The sequence below is a fragment of the Mus musculus genome, chromosome 18 (genome assembly GCF_000001635.26).
Source record: "Mus musculus strain C57BL/6J chromosome 18, GRCm38.p6 C57BL/6J".
In the NCBI taxonomy this organism is placed as follows: domain Eukaryota; kingdom Metazoa; phylum Chordata; class Mammalia; order Rodentia; family Muridae; genus Mus; species Mus musculus.
The window spans coordinates 25,013,682-25,029,081 of NC_000084.6; the positions used below are offsets into that span (position 1 = coordinate 25,013,682).

Below are 15,400 nucleotides of genomic sequence, written 5' to 3' on the forward strand. Positions count from 1 at the left end.
TTGCAGTTGGGGAAAAATAGAAATGAGAGCCCAGGTGAAAATTACTGAGGGAAAACCACTGGAAAAAACAGTGGTAGTTTGGACCTAGGGTAGCATCTCTGAACCCTTTACTATCCCATGCTCAGTCCCAGCCTTATGATACAATTAGGAAAAGTAAGACTTGCACATCTGTGTTTTCAAACATCTCTCAAGGGTGTGACTTACTAGGCTGAGATGTCCACTGGCCATGAGTCTTGGGATTTAGAGGCATGTGTTGGGAAGAGTTGGTAGCCTTGTCACTTGATCTACCAAAGAGCCGCTTAAGTACGAGAGTGAGCCTAGTCCTGTTTGAGTCACAGTGGGAACGATAGGTATGAAAAGATGCAGTGAGACTCAGTAACATGCAGTGGGGGCTGTGTTAGGTTTTCATCTATGACAAAACATCTGAGCCAAAACATTTAAGGGAGGAGAGATTTAGGCTCATGATTTCAGAGGTGTCTGTCCTTCATGGCCTGGAAGTATGACAGAGCAGAACAGAAGAAGAAGTTCTGTGTATGATGAGGAAGCAAAGAGAAAGTTCTTGCCTTGGTGAACTTTTTCTTTCCCAACTTTTTACCCCATCTGAACGGCTAGCCTAGAGGATTGTGCCACCCACAATCAGGGTAGGTCTTCCCACATTCAGCTACTTCTCTCTGGAAACACTCTCAATGCACACAACGGAGGGTGGGACTCACCAATTTCTGAAGCATCATTTCTCATTCTAATGAAGCTGAAAAATCAAGATTAATTATCAAGAGTTCCTGGAGTATATCAGTACAAAAACACATCTCAAAGCAAAGAGAATAAGATAACTCATTCTAGAGCCAAACATGAATGACTGCGGCTTTAAAGTCTATGGCCCTCCATGAAACTGGTCACATGAGATTTTATTAGTTACACAACAGAGAAAGTCATAAATCAAAATGTTTATCAAATGCATTGGTGGAGAGGGTAGGCTTCGGATGCTATCTGGTGACAGCATTAGCTTTGACATGGTAACATTTTAGGGATCTACTAAGACTACATTGTAAGATTTTGATGGCCACAGGGTGTTAGGTAAGCCACAGGGGTGAATAGTACATACCTTTTAAAGGGACTGAAAATAGTTCAAGATAATTTGGCTCTGATTCGCCCCATTTTATACCTCTACATCATTTTGAAGTTCACTTATTTGGCCTTGTAGCATCTTTAACACAGTTGTAGCCTCTGTTTCTGCCTTTCCCTCTGTATCTCTATGCCCCTTCTCCCTACTTCTGTCTCCCCCTCCCCTTCTCTCCCCACCCCTCTATCCCCCTTGGAACTTCAATTCACAGGTGATGATCTTTGTGGATAGTTTAGGCTCTTCCTTTTTTTTTTAATTGTCCTGTTACCTCCTTTATAGACAATTCTTCCTCGTGGGTATCTCCAGCAGCAGCAGATGCACAATAATGGAGAAAGCAACTGCAAGCTACACAACCCCAGTGGTTACTGCTGGCAATTTTGTGGGCATGACTGGAGACAGAATAGAAAACAGAAATGAGGTTGCTGGGAAGAAGCCTAGCCGAAATGCAGGATTTGGGGTTTATCGCTAAACTCTAATCTACATGATTACCATATTAGAAGTTGATTGTGGAATGTTAAATCCACAGCGTTCGAGAAACACGTGAAAGGGCAATTAGTGTAGAATCAAACGAGGTCACAAATTGAACAAATCTCACCATGCACTGAAACTACAAAGCACCGTGGACTCCGTGTAGTAGCTATACTTGACATCTGCGTCTAAACACACAATTCCATGTCTTGTTCATATCTAGGAGGCATGATAAGTTTATGCCTTCTAAATACACTCCCCATTAGTGGAAAACTTGAGACAGTAGAACACACCAGAGAGTGCCTTTAAAGAGGCTGCCCATCTTTACCCCAAATGCTTTGAGAATACATGGTGAGCTGCCGTAGTCATCTGGCCCAGGCCTAAGCATGAAGCTCATTTGCTTGAAGACAATTTTAGTGTCTGTGTTCTGATGCAAATCTATCATGTGAATCAGGTGTGGTATTTTCACTTAGAATGAGTTGCCAGTGTTTAGAAAATTTCAGGTTTTGTGGGTTTCAGAGGTTTCAGGTGAGGGATGCTCCACCTGTGTTTGACTTACCCAGAGAAGGCATGCGTTACATGTGTGGTTATGTCAGTGGTAGAAGGAGGCATCATGGCCGTTTCTCCCCTCAGTGGCACAAGCCAGAAGTAGAGGTTCCCATGTGGCTGTAACATAGTCTTTTAGTTGTAATAGGAGAGAAAGCCATGGGCAGGTGAAGACCTTAGAGAGATTGAAGCCATATCTGCAGCGTGTCGTCTGAGGCCAGCAACCTGGAAGCGTGCTTGCTGCCTTCCAGAGATGCTTGGGAAACTGCAGTCTACCTTCTTTTGCATTGTTTTCTTAGAACTTTCAGGTACATTTGAAGCAATGAACTAGAAACCATAGCAGAGAAAAATATCCTTTATTAACATAAAACCAAGGTAGATGTGGAAGAAAGACAGAAAGGAAGAGAGAGAGAGAGAGAGAGAGAGAGAGAGAGAGAGAGAGAAAGAAGAAGAAGAAGAAGAAGAAGAAGAAGAAGAAGAAGAAGAAGAAGAAGAAGAAGAAGAAGAAAGGGAAGGAAGGAAGGAAGGGGGAGAGAGAGAAAGAAAGAAAGAAAGAGAGAGAGAGAGAGAGAGAGAGAGAGAGAGAGAGAGAGAGAGAGAAAGAGAAAGAGAGAGAAAACAAAAGAAAGAGGCTCCTGGCCTGTTGCTGTCTCTGGAATAATCTCTTTACACCTGAGCAAATCTGCAGCCCCAGCTACTAACTGTGTTTCTTCCTGTTGGTATTTATAGTCTGTAGGTTGAATCTCACCAGATAACAAGACCCTGTTTTTTTTCAACAGGAATGTGCTGGAAACATTAGTGTTTGACTGTAATCAAAACAGGAAAATAAAGGTTCTTGCCTCAAGGTGCCAGCGCACTGGCCAGCTTCTTGGGTGTATTTGGCATTTCTGAGCTGTGCTCCATGCTCTTTCCAAGTGGTGCATGTTTCAGGGACAATAAATACTTTCTCCATCTAACTTTGGGCTGTCACCATGGAAACGCTGGAGCAGCAGCTGGACTCTGTCAGATGTCTTTCAGTCATTTGGCTGGTACTGATCTTTTGAGGGAACTTTTATTTCATTTGGCAGATGGCAAAACTCTATTTTCAAATGACATCACCACTGCACTTGGTCAGATATTTGTCGTAACTGATTAAGAACACTAATTGGAAATTTGCAGGCTTGGGCCCTGGGTATCCTAGAAACAACCTTAACATTAACAGAAAGCGTGAGTCACAGAGGCCAAGTAGAAACTAGAGTTTAAGCATTTGCTAATGCAAAATCATGGGAAATGAGCCTGAGTGAGCACTTTTTGTCTTAAACTCAGCAAAGTATTTCTCGGAAATGCTTTTTATCTAATTATGATATAAGATGTCCCAACTGTGTGGTACTAGAATAGTTGTCATCCCTGGTTCATAAGGTTTTGTTATCTGTGTGTGTGTATATATATATATATACATATATGCATACACACACAAACACACACACACACACACACACATATATATATATATATATAGTTTTTATTAACATAAAGATCATTGGTAAGACTGTGACCTACCTGAAAAGTTGGCAGAGGAATGCCCAACCTTTTGACATTGTGACATGGCATTGCCATCTGTGAATGTGGTGGACCGTGCACCTATCTCTGCTGGGATGCACTTGGCCTGCCAGCTGCAGTGGGACTCACCTGATGCTGGCACACACTCCTAGCTGACATTGATCTGTGCCCCTTGCCCTAGAGTCTGGAGTGACAGGCTTACCTGTCATTGTCTTGTGGGTTGTTCTGCTTTCCACAATTAAGACAAATTATGATAAACATGTGTGTAACTATGCAATGTATTATTAAAATTTATTTATTTTTCAATAAATATGTCATGCTGTGTGACACTCTTTCAACTTGTTTCCCTTGGAGCTCAGTATGCTTCTGACAGAGTCTGTTGTCATGGGAAACTGTACTTACTATTTTCCCCACTGTGGACTTTGCCATAGTACATTCATTCTTTTTCTTCTTGGTGGACATTTTGGTTATTTCCGTAGCTGAACAGTTACAAACAGTGCTTCTGAGGGCATTATTGGGATCTTCATCGTGTTCAAAAGTTTGAGGGCACTGAGGGAAGGGTCTGGCACCGTGGACTTCTTAGACCTAATCATTCCTTGTTGGGGACTATACTGGGCACTGTGGCAGCCTTTACTTCTGCCCACTAGATGCTAATATCTAGCCATCCACTCAGATGGGACAACTAAAAATGTCTCCAGAGACTGAGACATGTCCTTTGGGTTGGTAGGGGTCATCTTGGTCCAGAATGTCTCCCCTAGGGTACAGCAGTGTAGACTTTTGATATCCTGAAAACAAATGTGTTTACAGGATAGTTCCAGTTCCAGTGTTAAAGTGTTTAACCCCTCACAGCCTCCTGTCTTAGACTCAAAGGATGGAGACGGACCTTTTCAGCATGTAGCACTCTCAGACAATTTTGTATGATAGAAGTGAAATGTTATCTCACTGTGGTATTAACACAGCCTCCCAACTTAGAGCTTAAAATGGAATCACATGAGTTTATCAGTTGTGACAATTTTGCCCACTTTTTAAATTAAAACTTTTTATTAGTTCGTTGTGAATTTCACATCATTCACTCCAATCCAAGTCATCTACCCCTCCCTGGTACCCACTCTCTGCCCTTGTAATCTCCTCTACAAAAGAGAAAACAAAAATTTGTTGTGGAAGCAAATAGTGCGTCATGGTGTGTTCCATGGTATATTATTTTGTCCATACATCTTTGCTTGTAAATGTTCATTGTAATGAGTCCTTTGTCTGGTACGAGGCCTCTGGCTTTTGCTACTCTATCAATATGGGGATCTCACTGCGACTCCTCTCAGATACCCTGTTGTTGTCATGTGTCATGGAGTTCCTGTAGTTTTGGATCTGTAGGACTGGGATGGGCTAGACCACAAGTCCCATCTCCAGCAAACTGTTGATCAAGCTGAGGGAAGATGACCTCTCGCTAGTGATTGTGGACAGTGAGCTTGGTGCTGTAGGAGCAAGGGAAGGAGAACAGAACCGCTGGTGAGAGGTGGTGTGTGAGTACAGGCCGTGCTAGTGTGGTGGAGCAGGGCCAATGGGCTGAGCTTGCCTGGGCCTTTGGCACTGAAAGAAGGCTGTGCCCTGATGTCCACTGGTCTCTGACAGAGGCACCCAACACAGGCACTGAGACACATCCTCATGAATGTGACTGTATCAGTTCTCTGGTCTTCTTCCTGCCATATCTGATGAGTCACAGACACATTGCAACTGAGTGAAATGTATGGAATGAGAAGTTGACTTAACAGTTTGAAAATACTAGTCTTAGAAGTGTGTGTGTGTGTGTGGTGGTTTTTTTTTTTTTTTTTTTTTTTGGAAAAAGTGGAAAGATCATGATCATTTTAACAAATGAATGAAAATTATTTGACAGAATGAAGACTGAATACAAGAAAATATATATATATATAATGTAAAAAGCATTAGCTGACAGACAAAGTGGAGCTTATTAAGAATTAATCCCAGCACTTGGGAGGCAGAGGCAGGTGGATTTCTGAGTTCGAGGCCAGCCTGGTCTACAAACGGAGTTCCAGGACATCCAGGGCTACACAGAGAAATCCTGTCTCCCTGTCTCAAAACAAACAAACAAAAAACAAACAAAACAACCCCCCCCCAAAAAAGAAAAAGACTTTTATTCATAAAAATCAAACCTCACAAAGTAAATTTAAAAGCAATGCAGAGGAAAGAGAGGATTCCCATGACATAAATATTGGAGGAACTTATAATTATAATTATAATTTCAAGTTGTGTGGAAAAGTTCAATTAGAAAAGGGAGCTTTTCATACCACTGCAGATCAGGACAGAAAGTATAGCAAGAACAGGTGCCTGGGCTCTGCAGTCACCTTCCAAGACCCACCCTTAATGATCCACATACTAAGTAAACCTAGCTTCCCCAGGTAGCACATTGGCTGGGCAACCAGAGTTCAGAACTGGTGCTGCTGAGGCTCGTTTTATATTTAAGCCACAGCATCTTCCATCAGTGAGAACTGCTGGATACCGGTGTTAAAATTGGCTTCTGTGTGCATTTTCATGGGGTTGTTTTATTTGAGACGGGGTCTTAATACGAGCTCTAGCTAGTGAGGAATTCATTATATGAACCAGGTTAGCCTTGAACTTGCTTTTGCCTCTTGAGTGCTGGGATTGCAGGCATGTGCCACCATGACCAGCAAATGGATGTTCCTTTTGGTGGGAGTTGGGGAGTAGAAGTTACAGACAGCTCCAGACTCAAAGTATCCCCATAGTGTGTGAATACCTGCAGAAACCCCAGAGGTAACACTGAACACACCCCTGAGGTAGGGGATGAGTCTGGTTCCTGTAAATACCCACTGAAAAGGAAGGAGTATCCTTCTAGCCCTGTGGGCCACCATGGGGGTTAGTTAATTAGTCAACACCAGATTGGCCAGCCCCTCAGTGATAAAAACATACAAACTCTGTGGTTGCAGGAGGAGGTGGCCATCACCAAGAACATTTATTGGTTGATTCAGTGAGTTGGGATAAGCCACACAGAAGGTCTTTCCAATGCAGGAAGATTCTGTGAGAATCATATGTAGAGGGCTCAGGGCAATGGCCTTCAATCATGGGGACAAGAAGTCCTCTTCTGGGTTGTGGCATCTTCTCCCCACACTGAAGGTTCCTTTTCCTAGAACTACCTGGGCTATCCCAGCAACAGACTGAGAGATCCCTTCTCCTGTCATCTCACTGGGTTTCTTTGTGCTTTGTTGTCCTGTTGTGATGTCCATCTTGCTTCTCCATCTTGTTTCTGTGCTTTTCTTTTTTCCTGGTCTTGTCTCAGGGATGAGGAGGAGGAGGAGGAAGAAGAACAGCCAATCACGGAGCCCAATTCAGAGGAGGAGAGAGAGGACGATGCCCAGTGTCAGGGCAAGGACAGGTACTGAAGGTTGGACCCACCTAGGCTCATACCAAAAGCCAGGGGCACCTTCCTCACGGACCACTTGCCGCCATCACTAGTTCATGATCTCCTGTCCTCACCAGCTCACAAGGGCATCCCTCATGTTCCTGAGCACAAGCTACTGAATGACCACTTTTGTCGAAATACTGGAACACACTTTAATCTGAGGCCTAGGAGGAAGAGTGTGGGATCACATGGTTTTCTGAACACTCTTCCTTCCATCACCAGGGCATTTGCTCAACCAGATCAATAGGATTAGAAAGTCTCATTTCCACTAAGGAGAGTTGAAAACTTTCCAGAAGGGTCACAGTAAGAATTCTGCACTCTTCCCTTTTCCTAATTTTGCTAGTACAATATTAATACATATGGGTAACTGCCTGGTAATTATTCAAATATCATTTTATATAAGTAGAAGGGAACAGTTTTCTTTACAACATAGAAACTTACCCAATATTCATATTTATACCCAGGATACCTAACATAGGTCGACAGCCTTTCAGAGAGCTTGCTGTCATCCACTCACCTCAATAAAGCCTATTCTGTCCTTGTTCAGTATTAGCAGATGGGGCACCTAACAGATGCCTTAAATTGTATAGATATTTCTCCCAAATGATTTCTTTATAAAGCAAGAATGCCCACTTCATCTTCCACTATTCAAAAATGGTTTTGTACTTGAGTAGTTTTCTGCACTAACTGATTGTTACTGCAGATGGATGTTTTTTACTTGGGGAGGTGTTGTTAAGTTACAGTAGTATATTTCTTGTACAACTTCAGGGTTCAGGGTATACTTAGCAAGACGCTACACCTGTCTTGTTCTCCATACACATAAAAGACTTCACTTAATACTAGGTCACCCCTCCTGTTTCTAAGTACTATGGACTCCTCTATAAATTGACAAATGGTGATTTCCTTGCTCTTCCCTCTTTGGGAAGGCCTGCAAAGAAGCATGTCAGCATAGAGAGAAGGTAGGGATAAGCTGAGGTGAGAGAGAGCTATCCACACTTTGAAATGAGAGAGGAAGGAGGAGCATCAAGAAATAGCCCCGCCCCATGGCGTGCCAGACTGATGGATAGCGATGGGACAGTTGGAGACCTGGGAAAAGGATAAGTATGACAGTCCCATCTTTAATTTAAAAATGATTCCATTGACAAACACCATATTTAACAGTTTTGTGTGTCAACCTCGTATGTCATGCCACAATCAAGTTACTAAGTGTGTCTACCATTTCCTGTGATGACCCTGTTTGGGGGATGGCAGCATATAACTGTAACTATGGGCCTAACTGGTGGAGTCCAGATGTTGAAGATTTAGTGCTAGGCCCTGGATAAGAGAAATGGGCAGAGTTTGTCCTTCGTTTGAGGTCTTTGGTGTGGTATCCTAGGGTTCCCTTTTCTCACATCTGTATTTATATTGAAAGGGGCTCTGAAAGCTGAGAGTAAAGCGCATGCTTTTCAGCAGAAGACAGATCTTTGTGACTAAAACATAGAGATGAAGTTTAAATGGTTAGATTTCAGGGTACCCTGTAGAGGAAACAGGAAGGGTGCAGAAAGTGGGTCCAGAAGAGCCCTGGGGCATGGTCAGTCCCTTCCCAGAGCCTTTTTCTGTCCGGAGGCCATACTGTCTGGATGCTTCTTTGCTCTCTGAAGATGTACCCTCTCAGGTGGCCAGCAGTGACCAGGCCCACAGATGCTCCTGCTCATGGACTCTTGCTGTATATCAAGAAACACAGGGCTGAAAGTGTGTGGGTTGATAACGAGTCTCTCTTGTCTCCTAACCTTTGCTCCCTCTCTCTCCAATCTCTGTTCCTCTTTCCTCTCTCTGCTCGGCCTTCCTGGCCCAACAGCAAGGCCAGCTCTGCCTCCGGTCAGAGCTCCCCTGGGAAGGATGCTGCTCCTGAGAGTTCTGCACTCCATACCACCTCAAGTCCCACCTCACAGGGAAGGTGGCTTTCTGCCAGCACAGCAGCACGGAGCCCTGTGCTTGGTGGGACCTCTGGGCCTGAGGCCAGCCGGCCTGCTGCTCGCTTGCTACCTCCCAGCCCTGGCTTGGCCACTCGGCCCTCCACAGCACCAAAGGTGTCTCCAACCATAGACAAGCTGCCCTACGTGCCCCACAGCCCCTTCCACCTCTTCTCCTATGACTTTGAAGATTCACCCCTCCTCACCAAGGACAAGGGAGGAGACTCTCAGACAGAAAACAGGTAGACTGGCCTGCAGTGAGGCCTGCGTGTTATTAACCCGGGAAGGAGGACACAACTGATTGCCCGTGTCCCCAGGGCTTTTCTTTTGCTGTGTTGCAAGGACTCACTCAGATATAGAGCCATTTTGGCTAAACTAACTCTCTGACCACTGACTTCATGGAAACTGTGAGATGCAAAAGAGTCACCTGTGTGAGCTAAGGAGATCTTTGGTTTTAATGTAACTACTAATATGGCTTTTATAACTACAGTCTATTGAGATCTGTGTGTCCACCCCATCCTCCAGCATGGTCTTTCTGGCCTGCAAGGTGAGGGGAGTGTGGTACCCTCTGCCTGCAGCATGGTCAGTGTGCTGCCCTCTCCTTTCACATTTCCCTAACCACTCCCACCGAGCTGCTGCTGCTGCTACACCTAACTTCTGATCTTTCTCTTCTAATAAGTGGGCATCCTATCTGTACTTTTCTTACCTTTCCTGTAGCTTCTTGCTTTGTTTTCTCTTATATGTTACTGTGTTTCCTAAAGCTGCCCATTAATGTCACAGAATTATCGTTTGAACAATTCCTGGAGCCTTAAGATGATCACGTTATCAAATTATGAACATCCAGGTACTATATTATCCTGGTGGCAGATTGGAAGTGTAGCCACTGTTTGTCTATCATACAACTAACTGCCTTCACTGTCACTCCACTCAGGAGTAACCTGCTGGAGTGGAGAGTAGGGCATAATTGTACTTATTTTTATCTTTCCAATGACTGTATCTATTTTTAAATTTTTTTAACATTTATTTATTGGGTAGAGAATGCGTGGACAGTCAAAGGGCAGCTTGTGGGCATTAGTTCTTGCCTTGATCACAGTGGTATCAGACTCTCTCTGTGAGTCCTGGGGATTGAACTTGTGCCATCAGGCTTGGCAGCAAGTGCCTTTAACCACGGAGTCATCTCGTCAGCCTCTAATAATTGCCTTTTAAGTGGTAAGATAAACAGGTCAATCCATTCTAATAATATATTTCATTCAACTTACTGTATCAAAAATCTTTTATTTCCACAGTCCATATCCATAATCATTGATTATTATAATGCTCCCCCTCTTAGACTAATAATGATAGAGCAGGCTTTGTTGAGCATTTATTATGAGTCATGCTCTCTATTTCCCATGAAATTTGCTGCTTCAAATTATCACTTAGTCCATAATTGACAGGTTCTATCACTAGCTCCTATTTATGGTAAACAACCTAAGGCTCAGAGAGACCCAGTAACTTGACTCAAGTCCATTATCTGTTAGTGGATAGAGAGGTAGTTTCAGTACAAGGTAGCCTGTTCTAGAGTCAGGTTCTCCTTAACAAGTTGTCCCACTGTAGCTTAATAGCTATCCTCCTGGGCTTGCAGTGCCCCTGTCAGGAGTTTTCAGACAGAGTCTTCTCAACAAGGGTAAAGCATTTACCAGAGCCTGTGATATAGGAACCTCTGAGCCTCCGTAACTGGCAAGGATTTTAACTTTGTTTCAAATGAAGCCATATAAACCTTGACCACCATGTGACCACCATGAAATGACCCGTCTTCCAGGGTCTTCAGACTTCCCACTTAATAACCGAAGGCTTAATCACCTGTGAGTGGCAACCTCTTTGGGTTACATACACTCTAGAAGAATCTTGGACTTTCCCTCAAAGTTTTAAGTAGCTTGTTTAAATTTTTTTAACATGAATTGAACTAGTTATAAGAGAATATAATTTGTCTGTTGTCTAAATGTTCACATTAAGTTTAGAGCTTTAGCTTTAACTTAGAATACCTCTAATTTTTCATGATGTTAGGACTTAGAAGTATCACTTAGCCCTTAAGAAACAGGTTCTTAAAGAAACAGAGCGTAAGAAGTGGGTCCTATCACTAGTTCTCACTGACAGTAAGAAAGGAGTGGTGCAAAGAAACTCTCTAAATGGACCCGCTCCTCCTTCCTCTTCTTCCTCCTCCCGTACCTTCAGTAATTCCCTCTGGACTGATGCCTTTTCAGATAATTCCATTCATTGTCACCTTGAAAGTTTGCCAGGCCCACATAGATTTAGCCTACTGAGGATATTTCTTCCCCTTCCTAAAAGGAGAGGCCATTGTGGGAAGAGAGGCAGACCAGAGAAGGGGGCCCATCAGAGCTGCTCAGGTGGAGCTAGGTAAAGAAGCCATACTTAGAACACATCCAAGACCTAGTTGTTTTTGCTTAAAACACTGGGCTCCCTGTAGATCTCTCCTAAGCCCCAAATCCTGACATTATTGTGATCTTGCATAGTTTTTACCCAGTGAGTCGAGCATGAGCCTTCCACCCTCCCAGATGGAATCTGTGTGCAAGGTACGAACTAGCCAAAGCTTGGCCCGGGAGAAGATATTACCAACCTCGGCTTTCCCAGCAAGGGATCAGCCTGTTAGGATGATTGATTCTGTACTTTCTGGGAATGATGTTAGCACCTGGAGATTCTTCTCTGGGTTCTTGGTCTTTCCAAGCTTTGTTAGTACGCATAGTCCTTGGGAATGAGAACAATAGAGGCCTGTAAATTTGTATTTGTGTGTTGTAAAACACTGTCTCATATGTGCTTATGAATGAAGATTGCCTTAGTTTAACTAAGCAAAGCTAGTCATTTGATAAGATTCTCGGTATTGATAGTGGGGTTGAACTTCCTTGTGTCCTGTTGTTGTGGGGTTTGTGGATCTGTGTGGTAACAGATCTGGCTACTCGGTAGCTGTCTGCAATTAAAGAGATGGTAATAGTGACCAACCCATTAGTCATTATAATGAACCCTCCCCTCCTCACACACAAAAATGCTGAATAGTGAATTATGATCCAGTCAGTTTGGCTGAAATTGAGAAGCAAAATTGGGCAGGCTCTGAGGCATTTGAATTAATTACTTGGCCATTAGGAAAACCAGAGGAGGGGAAAACACATTGTGCATGGTTTGTTTCCATAGCGTCATTTAAACATAATTTCAGCAACACGATCCTGTGAAAACATTCAGCAGGATGTCCGCATGCAGTTGGAGAGCGAGTTTTAGTGGCCAGGGTAAGAAGCCAGTGTCCAGGCAGCTGGTGGACAGCCAGACTGGGAGCTTGTGTGGTGGCAGCATCCGGCTCTCATCAGTCTGTTCTTCCCGGTGCCCACTTTCTCCCCTTCCTGTGGGTAGGGCCACACTTGGTGCCCTGGCCTCAGCTCTGTTCTTTGCTTTTCTGCCTTCTCCAAGGCCTGTGAATCCTTCTGAAAAATTAAACCATTGCTGACCTTGAAAAGCAATTTGCCTACTAGACATGTAGAATGGGGATTTTTTTTTTTTTTTTAAAAAGAGAAAATCCTGCAATCCATGCTACTTGAGAATCACAGGTTCAAGGCCAGCCTGGGAAACTTAAGACCTTGTCTCAAAATCAGAATGAGTGAAAGGTCGAAGAATGTAGCTCAGGGTTGAAGTATTCACCTCCCATTCATCAAGTCCCAGGCTGAATCTCAGTGCAACCTGAGATGGGTTTAAGGGAGGAAGAAGAGGAAGAGAAAGAAAAACAGTCAACAGAAACCAAGAACTGTGAAAGTGGCATAGTCACAGAAAAGGTCATTGGCCAGCCCTGTGGTCTGAGTCTTGATGGCAAGGGCCTGTTGCTAAATATTCACCTGACACGTGATACACACAGAAGAAACAATGACTAAGGTACCAGAGTTAAAAGCACAGGATAGAGTGGGGGAATATGAATATTTTCTATTGCAGTGATTTATTACTAAAACTTGAAATTTTGTATCCATCTCCCACTGTTTTAAAAGTACCACGAACATAATTTTTTTAATTATTTTTATTTTTGAGAATATTTTTGCACAGTGAGACTAAACTATATTATGTCTTGGTGTTTCCAATTGGCCCATTGATCAGCATTTCCCATGATGCCGGTTGTAAAATGCGTCACTTATTTATGGTTGCAGAACAGTTCAACAATGAGTAAGACTCCATGCTTCCTTGGCTATTCTTGCCTTGTACCTGGTTGAATTTATCACCACGAGCTAAATAATGCACCACTGAGCATTTTCATATGCGTTATTTTCTTGTGTCAACATTAGAAGTGTTAAAGTGGTTTTTTTTGGTGCTAACATCTCATGGGACATCTTTAAAGTCTAGTCGCTTGTCAGAAGTGCCTGTCTCTGTTAATGGGAATTCAGCCTCTGCTTCTTATGCCCAAGAAGATCTGTGTGTGTTCATCATAGTGAGCCTCGGGAGTCCCTCAAATCCTAATGCCACATCCCTGAGTGTAAGGAGTGTAAGGAGTGAGTTATCCTTGCCTGTGACAAGACACGTCGGGATCGGAGCTGTTTTACATGAATGTCAGATCTATAGAAGGGTTCAGATTGTGATTTGTTTCCTGGGCGTTGCCTTGAGTGGTAGCACCTGCATCGAAGAAACTGCTGAAAGACATCTTTCCTGAGAACAGAAAGCTACAAATCTTGACATTTGACTAATAGAGATGGCTAGGAAAAGATCAAAATTCATTTTAGTCTAACCACTGCAGGTTTCAGGATAAATGGTTGAATGAAACTATGGTTTCCTTCATGTCTAGGCAGTAGGCTAACCCCAGAGGCCTGGAGGTACACAAGCACCCCCATGGGATGATGGGAAAAGAACATGATAGTTTCAAAATGACCTGTGGTAGAATTTTCAGTGCAAAGATGTTTCTTTAGCCAAGCGAATGTTTTTTCTGCAGGTCTCTGATGGCATTCATGATGTGCCATCACAATTATCAAGGAAGACTCTCATTGTTCAGCTGATCACAGTTTGGGTTCTTAATTTATAGTCACAATTAACTTTAATATACTTTTATAAAATAATAGAAGAGGTGACGCCTATTTAGAAACAGAGTCCTGCTATGCAGTGAGTTTTGAAGTTTGGGAAACTTCTTTAATGAAGACTTATCAAAAGGCAATAAATCTCTACAGCTTTAAATAATCACTATTTGTAGTGGCATCTTGAGGAATATTTTTCTTGTAAAAAGTTAAATGGTTTGTGAAGTCTTATTTATATTTATTGTATACTTATTTTGTCTCTATTTTTTTATCCAATCCCAACCTCTGTGCCTTTTAGATACAGCAATTTCAGCAGCAACTCTTTCCAATCCTCCAGACCCTCTCCTGGACCTAGTGGGTCCCCATCTTATGCATCATCCTTCTCATCCCCACAGGATACCAGGTGAGCTTGGAGGCATGGTGTTAATCCCCCTTGACTTAGGTGCAAAAATCAGTTATATTAAGAGTAATCAGAGGGGGGTCCTTGTGGTCAAGTATGCCTCTAATCGTAGCACTTGGTAAGTTGAAGCAGGAGAAATCAGGAGTTCAAGGCCATGCTCAGCTATGATCTGAGGACAGCCTAGACTATTTGAAACCCTATCTCAAACAAATAACCAGGGGGTGGTGGCACACGCCTTTAATCCCAGCACTCAGGAGGCAGACGCAAGGCAGATCTCTAAGTTTAAGGCTAATCTGGTCTACAGATTGAGTTCCAAGGCAACTGGAGCTACACAGAGAAACTCTGCCTTGGGGGGAGGGGGACAAAGAATATAAATAAATGAATAAGTAAATAAATAAAAGCAAAAATGGTTAAAAGTATAAGTAAGAGTCATATTCTAAAGAATTTTCCTTTAAAGGATCAGTTTCTCTGTCAACCACACTATTTAATAAGCAGATATTTCTTTTGATATTCATATTTTGTTTTTATTATTATGCCACCTTCTGTATATTTTCCATAGAGAGCATAAACATTTCCTTTGGGGATGGGAGAAATGGCTCACCCATTAAGAGCACTGGCTTTTCTTCCAGAGGAGCTGGCCTTGATTCCCAGCACCCACCATGGTGGTTCATAATTGTCTGTAACACCAGTTCCAGGGATCAAACACCCTCTTCTGCCCTCTGTGGGCACCAAGCATGTATATGGTACATATATATGCATCCGGGCAAAACACTCACACACGTAAAAAATAAAAACAAAGAATAATTATGAATATTTCTTCTAAAATATGTGGGGATGGATGTCTTGAGTTGCACTTTAAAGCTAGTTCTAGATGTTACATGAGCTCTGCAATTTGTCTCAGAGACTTTTCTTTCA

At 42.9% G+C, this 15,400-nt stretch overlaps 1 protein-coding gene across 6 annotated transcripts in view; it reads left to right on the forward strand.

Annotated features, from left to right (window-relative positions):
• Window positions 1-15,400, forward strand: part of Fhod3 (formin homology 2 domain containing 3) — a 425,120-nt gene that overhangs the window by 305,294 nt on the left and 104,426 nt on the right. For 2 of the 6 annotated variants that reach the window (XM_006525826.4, NM_175276.4), the window contains exons 11-13: window positions 6,981-7,076; window positions 8,941-9,297; window positions 14,384-14,488. The exons of 1 other annotated variant lie outside the window; for it this stretch is intronic. In XM_006525826.4, coding sequence (XP_006525889.1) covers window positions 6,981-7,076; window positions 8,941-9,297; window positions 14,384-14,488 — 558 coding nt within the window. The remainder of the gene's footprint in view (window positions 1-6,980; window positions 7,077-8,940; window positions 9,298-14,383; window positions 14,489-15,400) is intronic. 3 more of the 6 variants (XM_006525828.4, NM_001289654.1, NM_001289655.1) reach the window with 2 other exon arrangements.